The 25,124-nt window shown below is 40.3% G+C and overlaps 1 protein-coding gene and 1 long non-coding RNA gene across 4 annotated transcripts; one reads left to right on the top strand and one right to left on the bottom strand.

The window, feature by feature from the left end:
• Window positions 1-5,282: 5,282 nt before the first annotated feature.
• cibar1 (CBY1 interacting BAR domain containing 1) lies at window positions 5,283-12,528 on the bottom strand. Of its 3 annotated transcripts, none has more exons than XM_035431489.1 (9): window positions 12,225-12,478; window positions 11,494-11,728; window positions 10,825-10,893; window positions 10,468-10,569; window positions 10,193-10,198; window positions 9,829-9,933; window positions 9,305-9,418; window positions 7,350-7,469; window positions 5,283-5,540 (listed from the first exon to the last, which is right to left on the bottom strand). In XM_035431489.1, exons 1-9 carry the CDS (start codon window positions 12,251-12,253, stop codon window positions 5,433-5,435), a joined length of 888 nt encoding a protein of 295 aa, XP_035287380.1. In that variant the 5' UTR covers window positions 12,254-12,478; the 3' UTR covers window positions 5,283-5,432. The 3 variants fall into 3 exon arrangements, with proteins under 3 accessions (XP_035287380.1, XP_035287379.1, XP_035287381.1); XM_035431488.1 differs by having other exon boundaries at window positions 11,494-11,746; window positions 12,225-12,472; XM_035431490.1 differs by lacking the exon at window positions 7,350-7,469 and having other exon boundaries at window positions 11,494-11,746; window positions 12,225-12,528.
• LOC118234713 lies at window positions 12,517-15,847 on the top strand. The gene is made up of 4 exons (XR_004766705.1): window positions 12,517-12,998; window positions 13,229-13,324; window positions 14,317-14,388; window positions 15,667-15,847. It is a non-coding gene; the product is annotated as an uncharacterized LOC118234713 (long non-coding RNA).
• Window positions 15,848-25,124: the final 9,277 nt, after the last annotated feature.

Raw genomic sequence — 25,124 nt, forward strand, 5'->3', positions numbered from 1 at the left:
CTTGCATACGCACACATACAGGCCACACACTTGCATACACACACACACACACGCACGCATACAGGCCACACACTTGCACATGCACACACACACACACACGCACACGTATAGGCCACACACTTGCATACACATGCACATGCATGCACACACACACACATATACACACATACAGGCCACACACTTGCATACGCACACACACCCATAGCCGAATGCTGAGAAAAGTCTGAAGGAACTAGTTTGACCATTACCAAGCGCCTCCCTCCTGTCTCGGGTCACAGGGAAAGTTGTGTGTGACTGCTGATTCTGCATCAGCCACCGGTCTAGAGTTTCAGCGGTGGGCTCTCGCCTTTCAATTCCGCTTCGGATTTCGGCAGTTCCCAGGGGAACGGAGCCACCTCCCCTCCGAGCTTGTGAGAAGCGGTAGGGTGGGGGGGTGGGGGGTGGGGGGGAGCGTCCCCTGCCACAAAAGTCCCAGAGTCCAGGAGAGCCACGCCCCTTTGGTCAGCTATCGCTGCTTCATCTAACTCCCTGTAACCAGGCAGATACTGTCCATCCGCCTCTCTGTGAACGCGACGCTACGTGCTGAACGAAGGAACAGAATGTTCAGACAAGAGGGCTCTCAAACTAAAAGAAAAGCTTTTACCAAACCTTTGCTGGCTGGAGTTCAGCATTTTCTCCAAGGTGCTCAATTAAACCTAAACGACTTTCCATCTTATCCCACTCACAATACGTGTTTGTGTTGTCACATCTTCCCATATTTTCACAAGAGAAGCATATGAAGTGTAAATGATTAATGTCATGTAAAGCATTGCCTAGCAATACCAGAACTGCTCCATAATTATCATATATACCTTCAAAGTTAATCACCCAAGGACAAGGGGGTTCCGTTAATGTGCAGGATATATAGATTAATAATTGCGCAAGATAAGGAATCTGTTCTCATGTCTTCGAGGTTTCTGCAGGTTAAAATCCTGCCTCAGACACAGCTGTTGCACCCAGTGCTTCCTTAAGTGTCTTGATGTGCGATAATATGCAAGAGAATTGAAAGCTGAGGCACTTAGTGGCATTTAATGGTGTGCTTTTTGACCCAAACTGATTCTGGGAGTTGTGAGGGGGTAACACACAATTGGCCTTTAATGACTCTAATCAAGGGGGGGGGGGGGTTTCCATCAGAAGACTAGCCCCCACCTCATTGTTCGTCAGTGACTCCACTCGTCGGTCTGGTACCTGCAGTATCCTGCACCTCCAGCAGCAGGCCAGCTGGCAAACTGCGGCATGGAAAGATGTGGCCAGCTGACTGTATGTACAATGGGCCCTCCAAAATTAATGTAGGATGTTTAAGTGATTGAACAGGCCAGTGATTATAACTGGCCAACAAAAACTGAAAATTATTAAAAATTAATCTTTGTAAGGCACTTTGTAACCATTGTTTGGATCTCCTACATGCAATATTGATGTTAGAATTCTGAGCAACAATGTGAAGCAGAAAATGGGTGCTTCATTCTTGCACTGGAAACCATGTACCCTTTCACTGATACAAATACAAGCTACCGAAACTGCTTCGTGACAATGGGTTATTGCTACCAGAGAAGCTTAATTAGTTTGTCTCTAGCGCGCTGTTAAACCAGAGATTTCCCTGACAGGTTGATTTAGATAACAGCTTGCGCAATGCTCTCTGCCACAACCTGGTTTCACTGAAGGAATGTCGTAATCACTTAGCAAAACATCCACTCAACAGCGGAAATTGGCAACTGCCAAATACGAACAGAGGGGAGGTCAGAGCAAGACCAAACCTGGCCGTTCAGGTCCTGCGTTCGCCCCCGTCTGTGTAAGGAAATTACTGATTACTTCCTCCGTAGTTACTTGAGTATAACCTATAATTTAACCGCAGCGACAGTTGTTTGAGCTGTCAGTGGTGTCCTGACATTAGGAGGTAAGGGAATGCACAAAAAGCGATACTCATCGGAGCATGTACAGACAAAATCCAGGACGGCAGAAATATTATGATTAGCAACCCCATTAAGAGAGATTAGTAAGAACAACCCGATGGGGGCTTGTGCAATGCTGATGACAAATGGAGGGAATTTGACACAGTTGCTGTCACTCTCCATGTTGGAACTTAATGACAGCATATGGCCAGAGGTGCAGTGGTAAGACCTTGAACTGTCTAATGACAAATAAGACTGTCTAAAGGGCTGTGCCAGAGATGAGAGAAATTAAGGCCTGTCCTCAGCTATGACTCACAATTCAAGCAATGTTCGCCTTTTTCCTATACAGAGTTTGGCAGGCTTAGCAATCTCCACCAATTAACTTGCTAATGTCTGAACAAAAAAGAAACACATGCAAATATATTAATGACAAAATTAAAGACAAATGTTGATTGACTCCAGGTCTAAATCCCTGAGACCTGCAACTGTGCCTAGATTGGCACAAGAAAACAACAGAAGTAGGGAACATTTACCCAGCTCAGTTCCACTGCCCATACACTTAAAGACACCAGGACTGCGTTGGCAGTTCTGCAAGCGGACTTTGTACTGTTTTTTACACTTATGATTCCACTTCAGTCCGTTCCACCCACAAAAGTCACGACATACACGGAGTGAAAAGAGCTTTTTTGATTTATTTAATACATACTTATTTCATATATACTTATTATTTATATATTTGTGTTTCATTATGACCTTTTTTTCACTCAGTGAAGGCGAAACCGTATTTTAATTAAACGACCGACTCGAGGTTTCACCACACAAAAGCCGCTGTGCAAAATTGTAGAAATGAAACCAGACCCGGCGAAACAGTGCCTCTGTCAAAGCAGCAAAGGGCACGCTGACGACCCTCGCGGCTCTGCTAGGCTCTATCAGAGGCTAGCGCTCATAATAATGACTCACTGTGACTCACGCGCTAGCCAAGCTGGCCGGCGTGTAGCTGGCAAGAAAGCGCTACATTAATATTCAACACGTCGTACAATACAACAGCAAACGAAAGCGCGGGTTTCGTTGGAGGTCAACTTATATTCAACTCTGCATGTGGCTGATGGCTGAGCGACGTGGGAACCTTCACTCGTTGTACTGTTTTATGACGAAAAACTCCTGGGACAAGTAAGATAACCGTGGTAAAACTCAAACGAGATTCTGCAGCTGCGGATGCTCTGCTTTCCAGGATATTCCAGGAGCCCATTGCCCAGCAAATGCAAACACATTTCACTTTCCTTAAATGATAAGCTAGATGTTTTATAACAGGCCCTGCACAGAGGTGTGCAGCCTACATCAAGATTATTATTACTCATTCCTGGGAGCCAGCTTCTTAAAATAAATAAATAAATAAATAAATAAATAAATAAATAAATAAATAGGGACCATACCAGAGGTTTCCCCAATCTAGCTGAAACAAAATTTCTAGATATCTGTATTTTAGCGCCCTCTGTTGACAGTAAGGAGGAAGTGCCACTGCATATCAAGAGCAGCAGGGTAACCAGGTACTGTGCAGTATGCTGACTTCTTCATATATATGTATGAGTGAAGTATTTGCTGACTGTGGTTGTTCTTTTGGTCTCATTAAATGTATTATAAATGCACCTCTTTGATGATGACAGTGTATGCACATGAAAAAGTTCCTGCAGAAAGAGAAAGCATCATTCTAACGCTGATGGCCAAATTTGTACACTCAAAATGAAAGGCATCCCTGTGTGGTGTTTCAGATCTTATCAAAAGGCTTTCAATTCCTGTGGGGAAATGGCAGTTTTAATAGCACTAAGAAACCGAGAAATAATTAATCTGTTCAATTATCTAGTCCACCACCAGATGGGACGGATACTAAAGATAAAGAGGTGTGTTAACAGGGCTGAATTACATGCGATTGCAATGGAATAGAAGTCAAACACGACTTATCTCATTGAGATCAATCTTAACCACTTCATGTTCTGTGGCGTGAGGTCAGTGTGACCTGTGATGTGTTTTGCGGCCAGGGACAGTGTGAATGAAGTAGTGTCAGAAATAAATGGTTGAGCTGATTAGCTACCCCCAAAATGTTCCCTCAAAACCCTTCTGCTATACTGTATGTTGTTTTAAATGCCTTGTATCGTCATTTATTACTAAATAGAATTTTAATTGCTTTTAGGACACTGCAAATTTGGTGCAAACACTAGAAAAACTGGAAGGTACATTTGTAAGTGACAAGCTGTCAGACAGTAGATCTTTTGCTGTGCGCCTTCATTCCCACAGAATGAATTATGCATGTGCAGCAATTGCAGTGACTGTAATAAGTGTCTCAAATTGATTTGAGCTCAGTGGCTGCACTGACCCTGATGTGGTCAGACTTAATTTCATAGTTTCAAATTTAGAGATCAGAAAATGAGCAAAACATTAAAATTTCAGACAGGCAGCTACACTGCATAGTCAAATGTAGCAAAGCCCCCAACAATGGGTGGTATGTGTCATCCACATCATGAATATTAAGCACGGCACTGCTGTAATCTCAAGGCCATAAAAGATCAAAGCAGATCTGATTATCCACTAGTTCCTTGCAGCCTGCAGTCTTCCAAGCTCTGTTTCATCAGGGACTGCGGAGAAACGGTTGGGCCTGCAGGTAAATCACAGCTAAAGAATCTCTCTGACTCACTCACACACATCCTCGGTGTGAGCGCGGATGAGTCATCGTCCCCGGGTTCTTCAGAATGCGCGGAGACGAGACTGGAGTCAATGACCTGCGTCACATTATGCCCCCACCCTGTAAAACCAGCCCCATATTCATTATTACTCTCTGCACAGAACCTGCACTGAACCAGTCCCGATTATCCATCAATCACCGCACAGAATGATGGAACCGCAACACTCAAAACTAATACGAGTAGTTTAAAAGGAGAAGTTTGCAATAGAAGATGCAACTTTAGGAAGAGTTAGTGAATGGGTTGGTAGTTCTGTTTGAAAAAGAAAAGGTTTTTATGACACATTGGAGGCCTGGTGTATTCAATTCCTATCCTCTGGAGGGAGGGAATTTGTCAAGCTTCCTAGATAAACCTCAGCAAAAATATGCAACCCATGTATCACCATTTACAACCCTGATGAAGTAGAAGCTACTTTCCTGCTTTGTGGTCTGGCATTAATAATGATGAATGTAAAGAACACCAAACCAATTTCCAGGATCTTAAAAACGCTCTGGAAACAATTTCTGCTAAAGACCCTGAGGTACTCCACGACTGTGCCTCACAAATACATCTTTTTTTTTTAACTAATATTATAAAATGTCCTAATACTTCAATTTACAAACCTGAAGTACGACAATGATTTTGGAAGAATATAAAGTTTATTACGTCAAGGTGTGCCCAGAGATAAAACACTGTATGATATGCAGGAATACTCCTAGATTATGCACAGAATAAAATACAAATGGCTTCAAAATACATCTGGCGATTCGGTTCAAATACACGTTTGGGATTAATCGTCATCGTCTGTGACATCTTCAAGATCGTCATCGTCATCTTCCTCTTCGTCGTCATCTTCATCATCCTCTATGTTCCTCTGCTGGATCGGGGTCCTTGGTTGCTATGGTAAAGCAGCCATTCATTAGGCGCTTCTTATTCAAGACAACACCGTAAACATTAAGATGCTCAGTGGAACGCTTAGCATTCCAGTAAGGCAATTACAACATGGAACGCTTAGCATTCCAGTAAGGCAATTACCACAGGGCCACTGAGGGATGCTCACTACCAAAGAACAGCCCTGGGATCTCTGATCTCTTAAGGGCTGGGTTGTGTGACACCTAAGACCATAGAGCTTTCTGTGATACATCGACATGGAAGAGTTCCACACTACTCATTAGACACGAACACAGGCCTGTAACACTGAAGGTGATATGGACGCCTACACAAGCATCGGTTAGACTGAGCATATCTGACAAGATCAGGGGTCAGCGTTACCACCGCCAAAATGGCTGAGACTGTTTCAGAGGGAAGGAGAGAACATTATTACTCCCCATTTCATTAGAACTATTAGCACAAAAAAAACAAGAATTTCAGTTATAAAGAAATATGCAGAAAACATCTCATGACATTTCCCTCTATGCAGATGATTTATTTACTGTATATGGATGTTCCACATACACTTCCAGTTGTATTAGATATATTTAAAGAATTCAGTTCAATCGAAATAAATGATCTTTATTGCCACTGAACAAGTCTATGATATATTTGAATTTGGACATTGTAATTCCAAATGTACAGAATTTTAGATATCTAGGTATTGGTGTTTATAATAATCTGGAAACAATAATGTGGATGATTAAACTTGCCCAATTTTGAGTCATATTTCTTTTATGTTCTGTCCTTTGGAAAATGGTTTGAAGATAAAGAGCGAGTACCTTGAGCACAGATAGAAAATCGCTTCCCCTGTTCAGCAGAGACATTCTATTTTGAAATATGCCTCATAAGTATGGTATTTGTCTGATATAAAGTAGCTGGGAGTTTGGATCCATGTATCCCACACATCATTTTACTGAATGATGTCGCTTCAATTCCTCTATTGATTAATCAGAGAAAGGCAATCTTCGCTGGTATTACAGCAGCCAAAAAGATACTAGTAATAAGGCAGAAACCTCCACATGAACACTGTGTTAATAAATGGTAGACATTTTGGTAATGTGTTGGTGTTCGAACTGTCGATTGCAAGGGCAAATAATGCCAAAAACAATATATAGAAGCTCTTTCAAATGCTGCTAAAAATGTAAAAATGCTTTCTAAAATTAATTTTATTTTTGAAATAAATTTTTTTTGGAGAGGTTATATATTGCTTGTATAATCTGTTGAACATCATCTATATTCTACCGGAACCAGGATGTGGTGGGTGGTGGTGGGTGGGACTGGAGGGGAGAATGGGATGTGGGGTGTTTGGTCAACGAATGTTAGGAATGAAATTTTCTATGACAGAAATATACTAACCTACCCTATATGAAATGGAAAATAATAATTTGGTCGCAAAAAATAAAATAAAATGTATATTCCACATTACATGTGCTGAGTTTCCTCGTGCAGAGTGGTTGCTGTACATCACTCAGGTGGTGCTATGCATTGACAACAGTTGCGATGAGCTTCTCCCTCTTCACTGTAAAGGGCAATGAAATCCCAAGAAGCCATAAATCCAGTCAATTATTATTGTTATTATTATTATTTTAAAAACCTCATGTTAGACTTTTTTTGTCCATTAAAAGCACTAGAAGCATAAAATCTAATCAACAGACACTGGATTTCAGATTTTTGAGGCAAGTGAATTCATAAATTTTAGCCTTTGAGCTAACTGATTTGGACAGAAATCTGGAAAAAGTATCATTTGGTGTTAAGGTGTCTACATTTATCTTACCTGCAAGGTCCCTGATTTACTCAGGGTTGAACCAGTCCGATTCAGTGATGTTTTGGAATTAGCACGAACTATTTCTAACCGAGACTGGTAGTCAGGGGGATGCAGCCAGCTCCTGAAAACCTGCCAAAACAGTACGAAGGGCTATACTCTCCCACAGCAAAACCCTGCAACCTACAGCAAGTCCACAAACTTTCAAACAAGTATGGAAGTTAAGAGAGACAGATTTTTGTGTGCGTGCGAGAGGAAATTTTTTATCTCAATGAGCCTATTCTGAATAAATAAAGGTAAAAATAAAGACATCTTATGTTAGTAAGGAGTCTTCTAATTGACACAGAAAAAATATACCATCTCTTCTCCAAAATTCCATGGCCTAAGCCGCTAGACTCAGAGATGAAATGGCAAAGGGATACTGAATGCCCGGCATTTCCCCACTGGTCACAGCTGTATAGGAGTTCACCCGATGTCACAGAGGCTCAGAAGAACCCCCCCCCCCATTTAAAAAATAAATAAAAAAGAGCCCTTTAAAAATGCATTGCGAAACCCATTTCAAAGCAGGGAGACGGACCCCGTGAGAACATGCACGATTATTCCACAGCCAGTTTATCAGGTTCTGCAGCAAGCACTGGGGTTTGTGCTATTTTAAAATGGATCAATCTCCCATGGTTTTCATCTCTGTTTGCGTTAGACACTTCATCTGTCAATAACCCAGAGGCCTCAGAATGAATGACAGTCCTTTTAAATTCAAAATGGCCATGGGAGACAGATCAATACTTTAAAAAAAGACACAGCCCCCAAAACCACGCCAGGAGAGGTCACATCCATCACCATGAATAGAACACAGAAGGGCTGTATACATCAGGGGCACAGACTCGTGATCCGGGAGGTGCTGTATTCCAGGCGGTCTTCAGCTATGGATCAACTTTAAAGGGATGGTCCACTTTTTATAGATACACATTTTTAAACATAACATAAATAATTTCAGATTTGGTGTATGTATTCGATTGGCCCAGACGGTTTTTGTGTGCAACGAAATATCCTTTAGATGCTTACGGAAGTTTCCGACAACCTACTGGCTTTGTAATGGCTGGTATTGGGGCACTTGCGAGTTTATGGTCTAAAGCAAGAAAATACACTTTGAGTAACTCCAAAGCAGCCTGTTCAGGGACGTCACACCTATAGAGGTTATAAGTGTGTATATTTCCTAATTATTATTATTTTCAAAATAATGTTGAATATTATTTTACACTTCCTATGGCACGTACAACCCCAGACCACTGTGCTCAAGGCAAGAAGTACTGGCACAATATAAAATAAAACGGATGTTTCTTCGCCTTCACAAATCATATAACTGCACAGCTTTCTGTGGATTATCCCTTACTTATTTCACAAAGTGGGATTACTTAAGACATGGTAATTGCAAATCATCTGGCTTGAGCTACCTGGACACAAATTGATTGGCTTACCAAGATTAGCATTATCCAGCAAACTCAGTAGATAGGCCAAGCCTTTCAAAGCACACTAAACGAGTCAAATTGAACTCTGGTCAAGTATTTCAGGTGGTTTTCAATACAAAGAATATCCTACTACGTGTTATTATTTTTGAGATTATGTTGTAAAAACTGTTAGCAACAACAGGATTTAGATCTTGACTAGATATAAGCTGTCATTTTAGCCAAGCTGCAAAGAACCTATTTGAGTGCTTGATATAAACTTGAATTTATTCATATAAATCTTGAAAAGCTGATTAGAAGCAGCCAATAAGCCGATGAGGTAGAAAGTGTCATTCAGGAACTGATTAAGGTGGACTTGAAATATCTTCAATTATAATGAACAATTATGTGACCCGAAGTTATCAGAGGGCACTAAATCCATGACCAGAGAGGTGCACTCCTGATGTAAACAGCCCAGCTGTTCAGAGCACGCACCGGCCAATCCTTACAGCAGCAAGAGCTCACCTCCAAGTCCTGCTCCTCGTCCACGTTCTGCATGTGCTGGTAAGCATTCGTGTAAACCTCCAAAGCTTTCGCATGGAATGTCATCTCAACCGTCACAAATTCACCAAAGATTTTCTGTGAACCAGACATATACACCACGGACAAGAGAACAAGGCCAAGGTTTTCCAAGAAGCAGGACTCAAAATTTTTATCAACCAAAAAAAAAAAAAAAAAAAACGTGTAACCATTTGGAATCATTGGTTATAAAAAAATTAATACGCAATTTATAAATACTCTGACTTACCTGTTCTCAAAGACTACTTTTTGTTTTGTACATTATTGAATTAGATATTTTATATCTACCAAGTTTGCTAGTGTCTTCTGACACAGGTAAAATATATTTAAAATATGAATAATATAATTAAAGTATGACCACTCGTCACATCATAGTTTCAGACACATTCATTACTGATTTACAATTACTTCTGCTGTATGAGCAAATGCACAGACTGGCAACTGCATGCTCCAAAAACTAGTCAATTGACCTTGATGTCCCTTATTTTCTGCTTTTCAAACTCATCAATTGTCTCTTCCAGCTGCCGAGTAGTGCGTGTGGCATCCATTGTGGCTCTCTGAAGTTCACTTTCAGCCTGTCACAACATTAGAACATGTACACATACATTATACAGTACCTTACAAACTCAAATACAATACAAATTACTCAGAACATCTGAAAAGTCTGAATGTTTTTGGATCTAAAGTCCCTGATATTTTAAAGATTTTTTTGCCTGAAAATACCTTTTCACTGAAATGTGATGGACAAATGTGATGGACAAATGAACATGTGAAAGAACAAAACTGCACACAAAATACATCACCATTTCACCGCTATGTCCCTCAGAAACGCACCTGAGACTGAGACACACTGTCAAGGATATTATTTTAAACAATCGACAACATATCTACATTACCTTTGTAAATACTTGTAATATACAATATACTGAAGCGTATTGCTCCGGTGACAACATGGTTCTGGAGTAAAACATTTATACCAAGAAGTCAAAGGCCGTTAAGAGTCCAAATCGGGGCACTTTTTTCGGCTTTTAAGGCAGAGCAGTACTTCCCTCTAGCCCACAGTGTGAAAGTGTGTCAGGGTGGAGGAGGAGGAGGGAGACTAAGGATACGATGATCTGTCGGTCTGAGGGGTTCCTCTGCCTCATCCTCTCCAGCTGCTGCATCTGTTTGGCCTCCCGGTTCCTTGCAGCCTGTGTGGCTTTCAGGTCCTCCTGCAAACCACACAAATCACATTCACATTACACTCACTTAACAGACACTCTGACCAAGGGTAACTTACAAGAGTGGAGAACATCATTGCTACTCTCAGAAACACAAAAGGGCAATATCATCAAAAAGGCACAGAAGGCCTATGTATTAGCCCTGCTTACAAAATTAGCAAAACAAACCACTGGGAGTGAACTGGATGCAAGGATATACAAAGACGTATTTGCTTAATGTATAAACATTTAGACACAACTGCTTACCCTTTTCAATTTCACAATGGTTCCATAGCTTTTCAAAGGTTCTATGACTTTGGCTTCAAGCCTTTCCACCTGTGATGGAAATTCAAGCGGATCAGTAAATTGCTTCTGAAAATATGCTATTTTCAAGTACAGTGCATACAGAAATCAGAATAATTGGTTTCCTCCCACAGTCAGATGGACTTGAAGAGTAGCCTATATATAAATAACCTGGCTGGCTAAAGAATTACATTAATTTAGTCCAGCACATTCCACCGACTAACTGAGTATTACACTGGTTGGCTTAAAATTATATTAGTGCAAATATATCAGGAATACACGATGACATTCTATGTAAAAAGTTACAATCACAAATAACATCTAAGACTAAGTTTTGATTAAGCTTGGCCAAAACGGGACAATCGTGTCTTTCGAAACAAATCCTCACACCACATTGATTCTAAAGGTTAAATCGTACAGCTACTACAAGCAGAGGTGGACAATCCAGGTTCAGACAGTAAAAGTTTATCCCAGGATTTTGTGGATGGATGAAATACATGGCAGGACTTTTACTTTCTGATCCCTGGAATGTCCACCTCTGACTACAAGAGCACTTTCAGTGTGGCTATAAATGTAAGGCTATTTTATTCACTGATTTCCATCATCATACATTAGCTGCTAAGGGATACACACCTCTGCTTGACGATAATCCTGAACTTTGGAAAGTTGGTCAGCAAAGTGCTTCAAGCCATTCTTCAGATGTGGCGTTTCAGTGTCTGCATACAGACTGATTTCTCTCACAAGCAGATCTGCTTTGTCGCGAAGTCTTGCTGTTTTGCGCACATAGGCAGCGAACAACTGGCACAGCTCCCCGAAGTGCTTCTCCACGTTGGTGACGTTGTCCTGAATCTGCCTCGTTTGGCTGTCTCTGGGTGCATGATTTATACTTTGATGAATGAACAGAACTTCAAGTTATTTAATGTCAGATAACCCAATTTAGACGCTTCGTTTGTCACAAGAATCTTTCCCTCTCATTTGCAACTTCTGTCGTCCAATTTGCCAGCACTATATGGCTAGCTAGCGACCGTTAACACAAGTTAGACATCAAGGTGGTTAAACTTATACAATCGCCAGTTTACTAATATTAATTTAACGCCGCCTTACTGATATCACACATCACGATTAGTTAGCTGGTTAGCCAAATTACTGTAACAAGGTTGACAACAAGATTAACGTTAGTTAGAAGCTTTCTAGATAGCAAGTTATGAACATTCCTGATTTAGTGTGATTGCATGGGGAGATCAGAGATGTATTTGCATCGGGCTAGCTAAGATTAAGAAGTAGCATAGCTAGCAAGCTAACACTGCATCTCATCATAACATTAGCTAGCTTACTCCACATACGGCAGTTTTAACCGAACTTACCTTGCCCTTGCATCAGGAGTACGGAGCATGATTGACCAGCTTGGTTTCAGTTTGGGAGAACGTAAATACTGAATAACAGTGTATGTATGCTATGTAGCGCCACAGCAACGTTATTTGTTTAACTGTTGTGGAGTGAATGTCAGTGATTTTCCTCCCTTTGCACTAACATTGGCGTCGTTGCAAGCGCAGTACGCCGTTTCCATGGAATTTGCAGAAGTGTACATTCGTCACTTCCTTCTGGTGTGATGAAAACACAATGAAAAGGATTATGGGATAAGATAGCTGGTGGAGTGTAAACAAATGGTTAACGTCTTTGTGCGAATATTATCATTTTTTCATTATGTCATTCTGTTTGGTTCTTAACACATTACTTCTGAAGGATCCAAAATATTATGGGTATCCTGTTGTATTTGACCTTAAAATGGTGGATACTGAAATGACCCAAATGAATAACATTAGGGTACTTTCAATTAACATTTAATGGACAAGTTTGCTCACCCAGCAAAATCAAAAAAAGAAAGAATTGTTCGTAAATTTTGCGCGAGGTTCAGGTATCTTTGCAGCTTTGTCGAATTTGAAAAGTTGCCTGATATGTTTACAAGAAGTAATACTGTATGTCTTCAGTAAAGAGTTTGAAAAAAAAAAGAAGGAAGATAAGAAACTAGGCATTGACACACCATGGCAGTATCCTGCTTTCATCGGAATGAAGAGTCCCAACTCCCAACCTTCCCCAAACACCAAATTATAAGCAGTGGCTATTAATATTGCAACCAGGTATGTTCCCTGCTACACCAATCAGACTGGCCTTTCGTACAAACAATGACAGCATAAACTAATACTGTTAACTTTTTCCCTGTTTAAAAATTTTATGCTCATTTTCACCCAAATTGGAACATCAAATGAATTGTGTTTGTGGTCAGCACTGCAACCCTCTGTCAGTTTGTGAGAGTGACAAGTATACGTTCTCTAAAATATCTGATGTTAGCTGTTGTTTCTATCTGCAGTCCACCAATGAAGCTTGCACAGATGTTGAATCAGAGGAGGACACTTCATGTGCTGCTTGTGCAGGCAGATTTTGGTGCCGATTAACCTGAGGAAAGGTCACTGTTGCGCTACGGAACATAGGCATCACTGCAACTGGAATGTCTGCTAATGCAAATTTTGCTGCACCCTGTGGGGCTGCCAGCCACAATCAGCTTTAGCAGTCGGGATTTGATACCAGACCATAGAGTCCATCCACACCCAGAAGCCCCGATGAACCGTTATGGTAGATGTGATGATATGACTGGTACAGTTAAAAAAAACAAACAAACTAACTAACAAACAAACCAAAAAAAAAAAAAAAAAAAACACAGTACCTTTAAGACAGTACTTAAATCAAATGCCTTAGTTTATGAGAAACAATAAAATAATAGAATAATAAAATTAATCTTGGTGAATATGAGGCCTGCATTTTACAGACATTTTCTATTTTAAATGAGTTTATGAGTGTTGTGAGCAATTCATCTAGGGATGTTCAGTCTTATTTGATAGGGGCTGGTGTTGACTCAGGTTTGGTAGTAGCCAAGCACTAAAGCATCTGATGCCACAAATCAACATCTTGATTGATGACCATGAGTTGTTGATTAGTTGAAACACATATTTTCCTGCCAGTTAGTTTTTGCAAGTTTTTATTTTTATTTATTTATTATTTTAAAATAAATTATTTGGTGCATTTGGGTAAATATTGAACATCAGACTCCATTATCTATTATACTCCTGTAGAGTACAAAATCAATGAAAAAACAAACAAACAAACAAAAAAACAGCAAGCTTACATAATGCAGGAGGACTGAAAACAAATTTAAAGAACAAAGCAGTTCTTTCTAAACACACATAAAGGCATGTTATGGAGAGCCAGCTTACTCACACCAAAATCTTACTAAGTCTCTTTTGGTACACAGTAAACTGCTTTTGAAAACAATGAGGAGCAGCTGGATTTATCTGATTTACTATCTCAGGTTAATTATGAATAAACCTTAGCTGTGAAGAGTTTATTCATAATTGTGAAGAGTGTCTGAAGGTGAGATTGCTGCTCTCTGTGATCCTGTAGTGCTGACGGAGACGACAAAATGGCAGACAAGAATAGGAGAAGCCGACTATCCAGTGCTTCCTGGCATTGCAGGTACAGAGGACTGGTAGAATTAGTGTGTGTGTGTGTGTGTGTGTGTGTGTGTGTGTGCGCGCGCGTGAGTGCGTGCGTGCGTGCGTGCGTACAGTTGGTGGGGGACATTTGCCACTGGAGGGATTCTGAAAGAATAATTCACCCAAGGGGGAAGCTGGGAAGGTTCCTTATTAAAATAAACTGGAAAACCCATGCGCACCTGGGGATTTCCCACTTTGTATTGATTTAATTGCTTCTGAGATCTTCATTAGAGAAAGAGTCCCCTTGAGGTAATCTTTAAATTGAGAGGATTATACTGGTGGAAGTCATTTTCTGATTCTGGAGGGGAAAAAAATATCCATGGATCTTTGGTCAAAAAATTTAATCCTATTGGAATATCATTTTTAAGACTTCTCTTTGAAATACTCTGAGTAAAATGAAATGGAGTCAAATTCAGGGTAAAATAATTATCAGTGTAGGCATATTGGAATGCTGTTTTCGGTGAATTTAGTTTTTTTTTGGCCATATTCATATTGTTTTCAGCCTATCTTGTGAATTCCGAACATTTGCAGTTGTGTTGTGAGGGAGGAAAATAAATAGCGGTGTCCCAGAATGATTAATATCCAGCTCCAAAACATAGAACTGTACACATGAGATGCCCTGGCTTCACGCTTCACTTGGAACCTCTTGGAAGATACATCCACTCTTGGGAATAGTGCTGCTGTCATCCTATCAAAATGAGCAGTTTGCACAAATGCTGGGGAAAGGAATTCTGATCTCACTGGCCATTATACATTCACACCATTGCCACACCTTCAGGTAATATAATCTATCGAATCATTCCTTTGTACAACAGCGCTGCAATTTTTCTGCTGTAAAAATAGCAAAATTACTTTTTTTTCCCAAAGATCCTCTGTGTGCTTGCCCCACTTCATATTATGATCAACCGCGGTGTTTGCATTGTAATGGAGATGTGGAAATGGATTGACTGCCAATCTGTACCGATCTTAACATTCCCTTTAAATGACAGGTTCCATCAAGTATCCTTGGGGCTCTTATTTAACAATGCAAAATTCCTTTTGCTAGTGAAAGTGGCACTGTCGCAAGGGGATATTGATGTTTTGGAGTGGCGAAGAAAGGAACAAGGACATTTGTGCCTTGGCTAGTATTTTCATCCCTGTTTTTCAACTCTTGCACTGGGTGGGTGGAAAGGAGGCAGAGTTAATAAAGGAGGTTGCTAAAAAGGAGAGAATTATCAGTCAACCAAATGGTTACTTACTGCATTTATTTTCCTTCCAGCAATGACAAGGTCAAACTAATGACAAGAACCGAAGCTCAACAAAGCTGGCTTTTAAAGGATGAGTGCAAATATGCCAAGAATATTAAAAAATGATTGATGATCACCCCCTGCCTTGTAGAAAATCTGAAGACATGCTTGTGTAAGCAAATCTGAACAATAAATTTTCCATTATACAGAGTATATACTGATAGAAAAACTCTGCTTTGTGTTATTGATGACTCACTGTTTAATTGAGAAGCTAGCAAGCGTCAAGTAAAAATTCATCTTTGAAATAAGATATTTGTATTTTTCAATGATTTGTTGTGATAACTGCATTGCAATTTGACTGATGGAAATTGAATATAACATACTGGCAACTTAACATACAGATGACATATTGTATGCATAAGCATAATGTTCATAAACATATGTACTACAACATGTCACAACTTTCAAGAAAATCTGGGAGAGCTGTTGCTAAAAGGCTGTTGATTTTTTTTTCTTTTTTTACCTCAAGTGATTCAAACACAAGCTTACCACCAGCTTGAAGTGTAGGGGCTGTTTTCAGAGCTTGTCTCTGTAGATAAATAAAGTCCCATTAGACTGCGTGTAATGGGAACACAGTACACATGGCCCCTTTGTTTAGCACTTTTATTCATTTTGTAATTTTGCCAAAAACAGAATTTGTGATCATTGAAATTAATGGGGATTCACTCCTCCGTTTCAAACGCATGAATGTCACCAGCTGCTGTGTCTGTGCCGCCATGGAAAATGTCCAAAAACCTTAATTATCATGCTTAATCATCCGTGGAATTGAAGTGGGGTATATTCCACTGTAACAGATTGTCTGTGTGAAACATGGTCATTGAATTTAGCTTTATTTGGAATCACATGCAAGGGCTTTTTTTGTCTTTGCTTATTTACATGACAGAGATCCATTATGCTTGCGAAGAAGTGGTCTGACCTTTGATTAAATCTTCAGTCGACATATAATCCTGCTTATCTGGTTGATGTACTTCAAGAAAATGATACACACAGGCTAGGCATTCAGGCTGTTATGCCACAGTCCTTGGTATTCTTCATGAAATATGAATTTGTGGTAGAAATTTGGGGGTCAAAATGGGTTAAGCTATTTTCTCTGACACTGAATGCTCCATTGAAGGTTGTATCAATCACAACATAAAGCCCATCTTAGAATGAACATCATAGAAACTGAATAGGTTATTTCACAATATTCGTTTGGTCTTCATAAAATGAATAAAAACGACTGTTGCCAAAAAGTACTCAAGCCATAAATTTTAGATTTTTCATTGCAAACATGAAAATAATTTGCTTTTGAATTCAAAAATTTAATCAAACCTGTTAAAGAAAGATCAAACATAGATGCATTTTAGCCAGAGTCATTGATTACCTTATGATTATGCGTTCAAGTGTAAACATTGAAAATAATTTGAAAATTAACTATAGGGGAAATGGTTGGCTTTCAGCTCCTTGCAATGTTAGGAAATTGATGGCTGCTAGGGCTCTTGCTATGTTGGCTGTATTAATCTTTGCAGATTATTTTTAAGTTTTCATGGAGGATCAGATGCTCTTGTCACTGTTAAAACACAGGATAATTCATATTGTTGCTGCTTGCAGTCACAGAATGTTCTTATTTGTTCTCTGCAGTAGGTTTTTTAATGTCAAGAAAATTAGCTTTTTTAAAAAATATCTGTAATTACACATACTTTCCACTTGATGGCAATCCCTCTCCATTTCTTATTCCTACACACACACACACACACATACAGTAAAAATAAATTAGAATTAATATAATACAAAAATATGCATGGCTCTCTTTGTTTCCTTTAGCTGCATAATATTTTTTTAATATTTCAAAATACTCTGAAAATGGGAGATATCTTGTTTGTATAAATATCAGAACCTTCTCTTTCAAGAAATCTATATGGGTAAGAAAATTTTAGAAAAATTGTGAAGCCGACTGTGGCTGGCTTTGTTTTGTGCCTACATAGAAGTTGCGACCAATAGGGGGCAGTCTTCCCTCTCGACCAGGTGGAAAGCACATTCTTCAATGCAACGATTGGGACACTGTGAAACTGAGGTGCTGGCTTATTGTGAGCTTTAAAGATCCTCTTTCATTTAGCAAGATAGCGATATTACGACCTGTGTTACGACTGAATTCAGAATCTGATCAATAACTGTAATTGGCTACATAAATAGTTTTTTAAAAATGGCTACAATGCATCACGCAAGGTGCCTGCTAATGCTTGGGGCAGGTAGGGCACCTCTCTATGTTGAGACATACATTGACATCTTTCAGAGGGATTAAAGCTGCCATATGAACGTTGTTGCAAAGCATTATAAACCATCATGCATAAAATCGAACAGAAGCCGTGTTCATGCAAATGATGGTGCAGTGTTCCCAGCCTCTGCAGTCGCAATGTTTACAGAGCGAGGGATTGACTAATGACTAGTAAACATGCCCTTCTGACCTGACTGCATCAACCGGAGCTCGTGTTCCTTTCCGGATTGCTCTTCGGCTGTGTTTGTCTCGGTGGCAAATCCATTCTCAGCGATCGGCGTCGCTCTGGGGACGATGCCTCGCTTCTTTAAGAACAGATGGTGTTTTTATAAATAAAAAAAAATCACTAATTAGCAGGAAGTGGGTAGCGCGCACGCGGCTCTCTGGGTTTTGTGCTCCGCAGCCCGCCGTACTGCAGTGACAGGTTATGTCAGAGGGATGCGCTCCCGTTGGACGGATTGGTGGTGACATATGTCAGAAGCTGGGGATTTTGCGAGGCGAATGGGGGGGGGGGGCACTCTCATCTTCCTCGCCCCAAGGTGAGGGCCCTCGTCAGTACTGGGGCGGGGGGGGGGGGGGGCCTACGTGCCCCCCTACCCCGGTAACGGCTCCAGCCTGCCAGCCTCTCGCTGTCTCCGTGATTATGTCCACGGTCATGTCTGTCAGTCTGTCACATTACGTGCAGCTCGACTCCTGTGCTAATTAATCTCAGTGTAGGTCCTTAGTGTCTGACCCCCGCTTCTGAAGGTTCGTTATGCTTCTGAGTGAGTCCTGTCTGATGGAAGTGGGAAAACAGACTTGTAAGAGGGAGAAAGAAAGGGTTGCGGAAGCACCCTACTAAGGAGGATCATGAAAGCTATGTAAATCTACTGGCGCCATGCCAGACTTCAGCTCGTTTCCGTCTTTTTTTCCTCAAAAAATGAAACAATGCTGAGTTTTCAGCGGTTGTTTTGCCAGCATTCGATGTATTTTTTTTTTCGCCTGGCAATAAGCCATAGAGAATAAGCTTACATTACATTACATTACATTCATTTGGCAGACGCTTTTATCCAAAGCGACGTACAAGAAGTGCATTTTCATGATCGTAGACAACTGCTGAATCACAGGTTCAGTAAGCTGGTGCGTGATAGGGCTGATGATGTACTACCTTCGGGCTCATAGGAAAACTTAGTGACTCTTTGGCCCGTCATCAGTATTGAAAAATCCCTCATTATCTATTCTGGAAATTGGCAAAAAAATATTTTTACTGTAAGTAAGAATACAACCTGATATAAAATGTTTTAGAAAAAGACAAATTGATTTTCAGTCAGTCCCATCTTTCAGTGGACATCATTTTGGCTTCTGGTTATAACAAAAGCAAAATAGATATGCTTTGGCTGGGTCTTGAAAAATACATATCTAACAATAATGTAATAATTTATTTATAATCTTTCAAAATAAAAAAATAATAATACTGCTTTCTCACAGAGGATTGCTCCAGACAAAGCAGTCCATTATATCCAAGGTGGAATCAAATCAATACTTTAATCTGCCCACTAAAGAATAGCGAAAGTCCAGTTTTAGGTAAAAACATCAGACGGTGGAAAAATCGATAGCTTTCTTCTGCATGCGATTTTTATATTTTAGTTGGCGGGTTGAAGTTTGAAAGCACCATACAAAACCAGTGCCCATGAAGGCTAAATTAAGTCACTACATGCAGGATGTAGTCCTTGTGTGTGTCTTTTAAGCTTTATTTTTTGCTAAGCCATGTGAATTAAGGCTTTATAACATCAAACCAGTAAGTGCGCGTTGGATTTTTTTTGGATGTGCTTGACTTCATTCTAGCCTTCCATTGTTAGTTTTTCTGCACATCAACCTTGATCTGAAAGAACACCTTGCTAAATGGTTCCACTCACCTCTATTACTAAAAGCTTGCTAATTAAAAGGAAAACAATTAAATGTTATATTGCCACAAAACTTTAAGAACTTTAAGACTTGGAGCTGGATTAAATTTTACTGCATTGCTATTTGACTTACAAATATACATATACACGGGGCGACATAGCTCAGGAGGTAAGACCGATTGTCTGGCAGTCGGAGGGTTGCCAATTCAAACCCCGCCCTGGGCGTGTCGAAGTGTCCCTGAGCAAGACACCTAACCCCTAACTGCTCTGGCGATCTAGCTATCTAACCCTCTCAAAAAGCCCAGAATGCATTGCTCTACTTCTGCCCTAACTGTTGCAGACTAGAATGAGGAAGGATTGACTCTCAGCTTTGACAGGAGAAAGATCTTCTGGCACTGAAGAAGCCATGTCTGAGAGGTTCTCAGCCGAGCGTGGCGAGATGCACCTTTGTTTACTGTCATCACCGCTCCTTCTCCCCTGTCACGGAGCTCTGTGTCTCCAGTTGCAGCAGGAACTCGGTGGAAATGCTAAAAGCGCAGTCTCCTGGGGCCATCTCGAAGAGGCTGGGAAATAATGAGGACTGCTGTAGCGTGGGGTACAGTTCCAGGTAGAGCCCGCCATCCCCGGTCCCTCCACACCACTCCACAAATCCAGGGAGACTGCTGCCAGCTTGTGCTCTCTGATGCTGGAGACCTGGGACCTGCAGTTATGTGACAAAGATGCCAGCATTTGTTGCTACTGTGCCGGAGGAACATCCTCATTTCACTTCCTAGTGGGATTGCACTGTGCTGCACATGTACTGTACATTTAAGCCCACGTTTGCTCTACATTTAACATTCATTACATTTTTCCTCCTCTTTATTATAGTACTGCTGTAAAACTTGGATTAAATCATCTATCCAAACACAATGAATACAAAAATTCATTTTTAAAAATTGTACATTGAATTAATAACACTTGAATTTATGTGTAAATCAAAATTCAAGGCAATTGCTGATTTCAACCCAGTCCAAAAGTATATATACTTAAAATCTCTTAATATTTTTTTTAACAACTAATCAATATTCTGCCCATGGCTCACGTAGTTTAGGCTGTCAGGAAATAGCCATCCAGTTTATGTTAGAAATGGTTACAGAGATTTCATGATCAGATTATTGAACTGAGCATTAAGATGGAAATATATACAGTTAAATTGCTTACTCTTCTGCCATTTTACAATAAAGTATTTCTTTCTTTGAAAAAGACTGCTTGGCAACAGTACAACATGGCACAGTGTGCATGTTGAGCATGTGTGTCTTTGCCAGCTTGGTTTGAACAGCTGACCAAACCGCATGCAAACTCCCTAACAGGTTTCTGCTAATTAACTGGACTGTTATACCTCCTCTTATTGCTCCACTGCTGTCCCTCTCTATGTAGATTGATCAAGTTAAATGCTAGTGCTCATTTTTTTAAAAGCCTGCCAAATAATTCAGAATTTACAGATTCAAAATAGCTAATGTGATGAAACAGTACACATTTTCACTGTGCAAAAGGCTTGTTTGTGCTCTACTGTGCGTTGTGTAGAATCTCAACAGAATCTCAATTTATGTGAAAGCTTCTTGAAAGCAGACTACTTTTGTATTAGGCAGGATTGAGGATCAAGTTCACTCAGTGTCAGCAACAACTTTAAGAAATATCAGAGTTAAAAGGCGGTTGGACAAGCTTCTGTCCAAGCATAGCATGGAGACTCACATCTTTCCAAGAATTAGAAATCAGGTACCAGTGCATGCATTTTACCATAAGGTCAGCATCAAACATTGATTTTTGGTGGTTATGGTTTACTGTAAAAAACTTTGTGCCGTAGTGTAAAATATTAACAGTTAAACATTGTGGTTCAGAAAAAAGCTATGATTTAAAGCCAATTTGGTACATCAGTACCAAAGGTTTGTTGTTTTTTCTGATTAAAGAATTAATATTTTAAGTTAACTTGCAATTATTATCTGATGTGTTTGCAGCGTTCTGCATGTTTATCTTAATGCAGTTTCAGGGGGCAGAATATTGCCAGGCAGCCATGACACAAACACAAGCTGTTGAGAGCACTGTAATGCACGATACCCCTCTCTGTGTAAAATACTGCCCCTGTAAGCCCACAGTATCTAGCATTTCCCAGAAAGAGGGAGTGAGATTGGATGCCATCCAGGTTTCCTCAGAAATCATTCTGTCTAATTGAGGATGGATGACCTCAAACTACAGAAGCACAACAGTTTAGTACAGATATATACCATAAGAGAGTGGTAGAGATAAAGAAATAGAGAGAGAGAGAGAGAGAGAGAGAGAAGGAGAGTAAAGGGGAGAAAGTTTTTTCACACTTCAGAAATAACTCCTCATTTTCATCAATATGCAAATTCTCAAAATCGGCAGGAGTACAAGAGCAGTTCCCTGAAGTGCTTTCATTAGAAGCTGTTACCATAATTGATTCCCAGCTCTGCAATAAAAGGCGATTGGCCGGTTTCAAAGGTTCTGGCCTCCTCCGACTCAAGGGAACTCGCGGACCAACTTCAATCATAAATCATGCGAGTAGCTGATTCAATGGATTGTGTCCCGTCCCCGGGGACAATAGCCGCTCTGTCACTGATGTCTAAATCATAGACCTGATAGCCAAGTGTGGACAAAACGTATCTTGCTCTTCGTGTGCTGTGAGCGTGAGGCTCAGCTGCATTGTAGCATGGCTACCTTGATGTTAACTCCTTCAGTCACACATCAATAAACATGATTTAACAATGCAGTTTGTGCTTCATCTTTACCTACACTTTTTGTTAAAAAATGAATGTTTCATTTAAATGGGACATTGCATAACAAGAACATTTATTTGACGGGACGCTGTTCTGTAAGTAAATGTTTCTTAACATTACATAGGGAAAACTGCCCATCATCTATCTTTGTGCAAGTCATTCAATATGCAGTACTCAAAGTCTGACCTTTAGTAAGGTGAAAGATGCTTGTGTAGGTGGCACAGGCAGTCTGCAGCTTGTGACTGGCCAGAGGGGGCGCTACTGCATGACAAGTATGCTGCTGACTGACCCTTCTGGTTTTTTAAAAAATATATTATATTTAATATTTAACATCTTATGCCAAATTTAATTTTATGGCTGGACTTTGGCTGGGCATGGCACCCTGGTGGCCCACAGTTCTTGAGGTTTGATTGAAAGATGTTTTCAGCAGGTGCAATGCCTTCAGCCAACCCTCCGTAGTTCTGACCCTTGATGATGATATCAGAATGATGATATCAGAATTGAGGAATATGTCTTCGATGCTGTTTCATTCTATCAGACGTCACCATTGCAGATTTGCGATTGTTTCTATCACAGGTTGCATAGGGTATAGTTACAGTACTGCACACATTTTTTCTTTGTGAAATCACTCGTTTTTCATTGCCTAAGAACTATGAAACTATGTCCATAGACAGGCTCTTTGTTTCAATGTTTTCTTTGTTTAGCTCCTTTGGATGTGGCGGAATATTAACTTTCCATGCTGGCAAGCCAGCCCATGCTTTTATCCAGGACCACTTTTATTAGCTGCATGCATATAATGTGTTTCCCTGTTTAAACAGATCCAGGTGCCCTGTCTACTCCACCCTGCTGCCTCTACACTCTAATTCCATGCTTTATTCTCAAACACATAATGGCTTTTCGCACACATTTTAAAATGAATTTAAAGCCCCAAGCCCTTTGTGCACCTCTGAAAAAAAGAGGCAAAGTTTCATTCCATTTTCTCAAGCAAATCGGGGTAGAGTGGGTGTGGGCGGGGGGTGGGGGCTTGAGGGAGTTGCTTTGAACCTCATTCTTTTTTTTTTTCCTTCTCCTAATTAAAATCTTCAAGTCTCAATACCAACACCCAAACACCTTGGAGGACGGAGAGGGAATTCATGATGTATCACTGCCTCGGAAAATAAAATGTATTCATTGCCTCCACCAGCCATAACCCAGATGGCCAGAAAATTGGCTTTGTGTAGAGATGTGGATTCAAGCATGAATATTAATATGAGGCAGATGTAAACGCATATTAATATCCTCTCACTTTGCTCGGTCTGAAATTATAATGTCACCCACTTTGGAGGGGAGAAGGGGCTGTGCTCGGCGAAGCGGTTCACCTGGTATGTGGTCGCGGCGGGCAGCTGTTTCCCCGCTGTCCTCGCGCGGAGCGCGCCGCCTCCGTCCCTGGCACCCACACGCTGCGGGCATCGCTGCCCCTCGGAGCTCCAGGGCGTATACGGGGCGGAAACTCACAGCGCGTTTCCGTCACTGTGTTTGTCCTGAATCTAATAAATATGCAGGAATCCATCATAGTTGCCCCGGGCCAACTAAACGTACTTATCGGCGTTAAATATTGCATTATTGCTATTATTTATTTGCTTACCGCACACCCTTGTCCAGGGCAACCCACACAGCTTATATTTTCACGTATTAGCCATTTATACATTATATAATTGAATACTAATGGGACAGAGATGAAAAGGACCGGACAGTAAATGCAACTGAAAATTTAATGGGGTTAGGGACAGGAGGAAGTGCTGTGGGCTTGATATATTTAATTTGAATTATATATGTGAGTTCTTATGCGATATTATTTTGACTGAAAAAAACGTATGTCAGCCTACACAGTGACTGTTCAGATCTTTAGATCTGCTTTGCACAATTAATGACATGTAAATGTGTAAAGCCCTCTCAGTTGTCATGAAAAATGTGGCTATTGTGGGGGGAAAACTTTCACAGTTCTCTGTACAGTATGATAAAGAGCTGCAAATTGGGAAGACGTGGTACAGATTTGGCACTCAGGAACTGTCACGCAGCTTTGGACTGCTTAAATAGCTATACTTTCACTAATTCATCTAGAATTTAATTAATTTTGACTCATGGTATGTTGCTCATACCGGATGCACATGATTAATTTTATGCATTATATGGTTTTAAGGATTCCATGTGTATTGCAATGTGCTTGGGTCATACAATCAGACTTCATTTGTGACTGGCTGAGTGCTGTTGCTCACTAGTTTATGAATGTTGATTAGTTGTGCTATTTATGGATATACAGACCTCACAGATAAAAAATAATAATGATTTCTTTAAACGCTTATATTTAATGTCAGGGTTCATATCTGAATCAGTTCAGCTCCATTTTTACATAAGCACAACTGAAAAATTAAGGAAACCAACTGGTAGACCAAAGAATACCACTGTAGTCAATGGAAGAAGAATCCTATCAATTGTGAAGAGAAACTTCTTTTTAACTATCAAACGGATCAAGAACAGTCTCA

Source organism: Anguilla anguilla, chromosome 8, assembly GCF_013347855.1.
Source record: "Anguilla anguilla isolate fAngAng1 chromosome 8, fAngAng1.pri, whole genome shotgun sequence".
Lineage (NCBI taxonomy): Eukaryota > Metazoa > Chordata > Actinopteri > Anguilliformes > Anguillidae > Anguilla > Anguilla anguilla.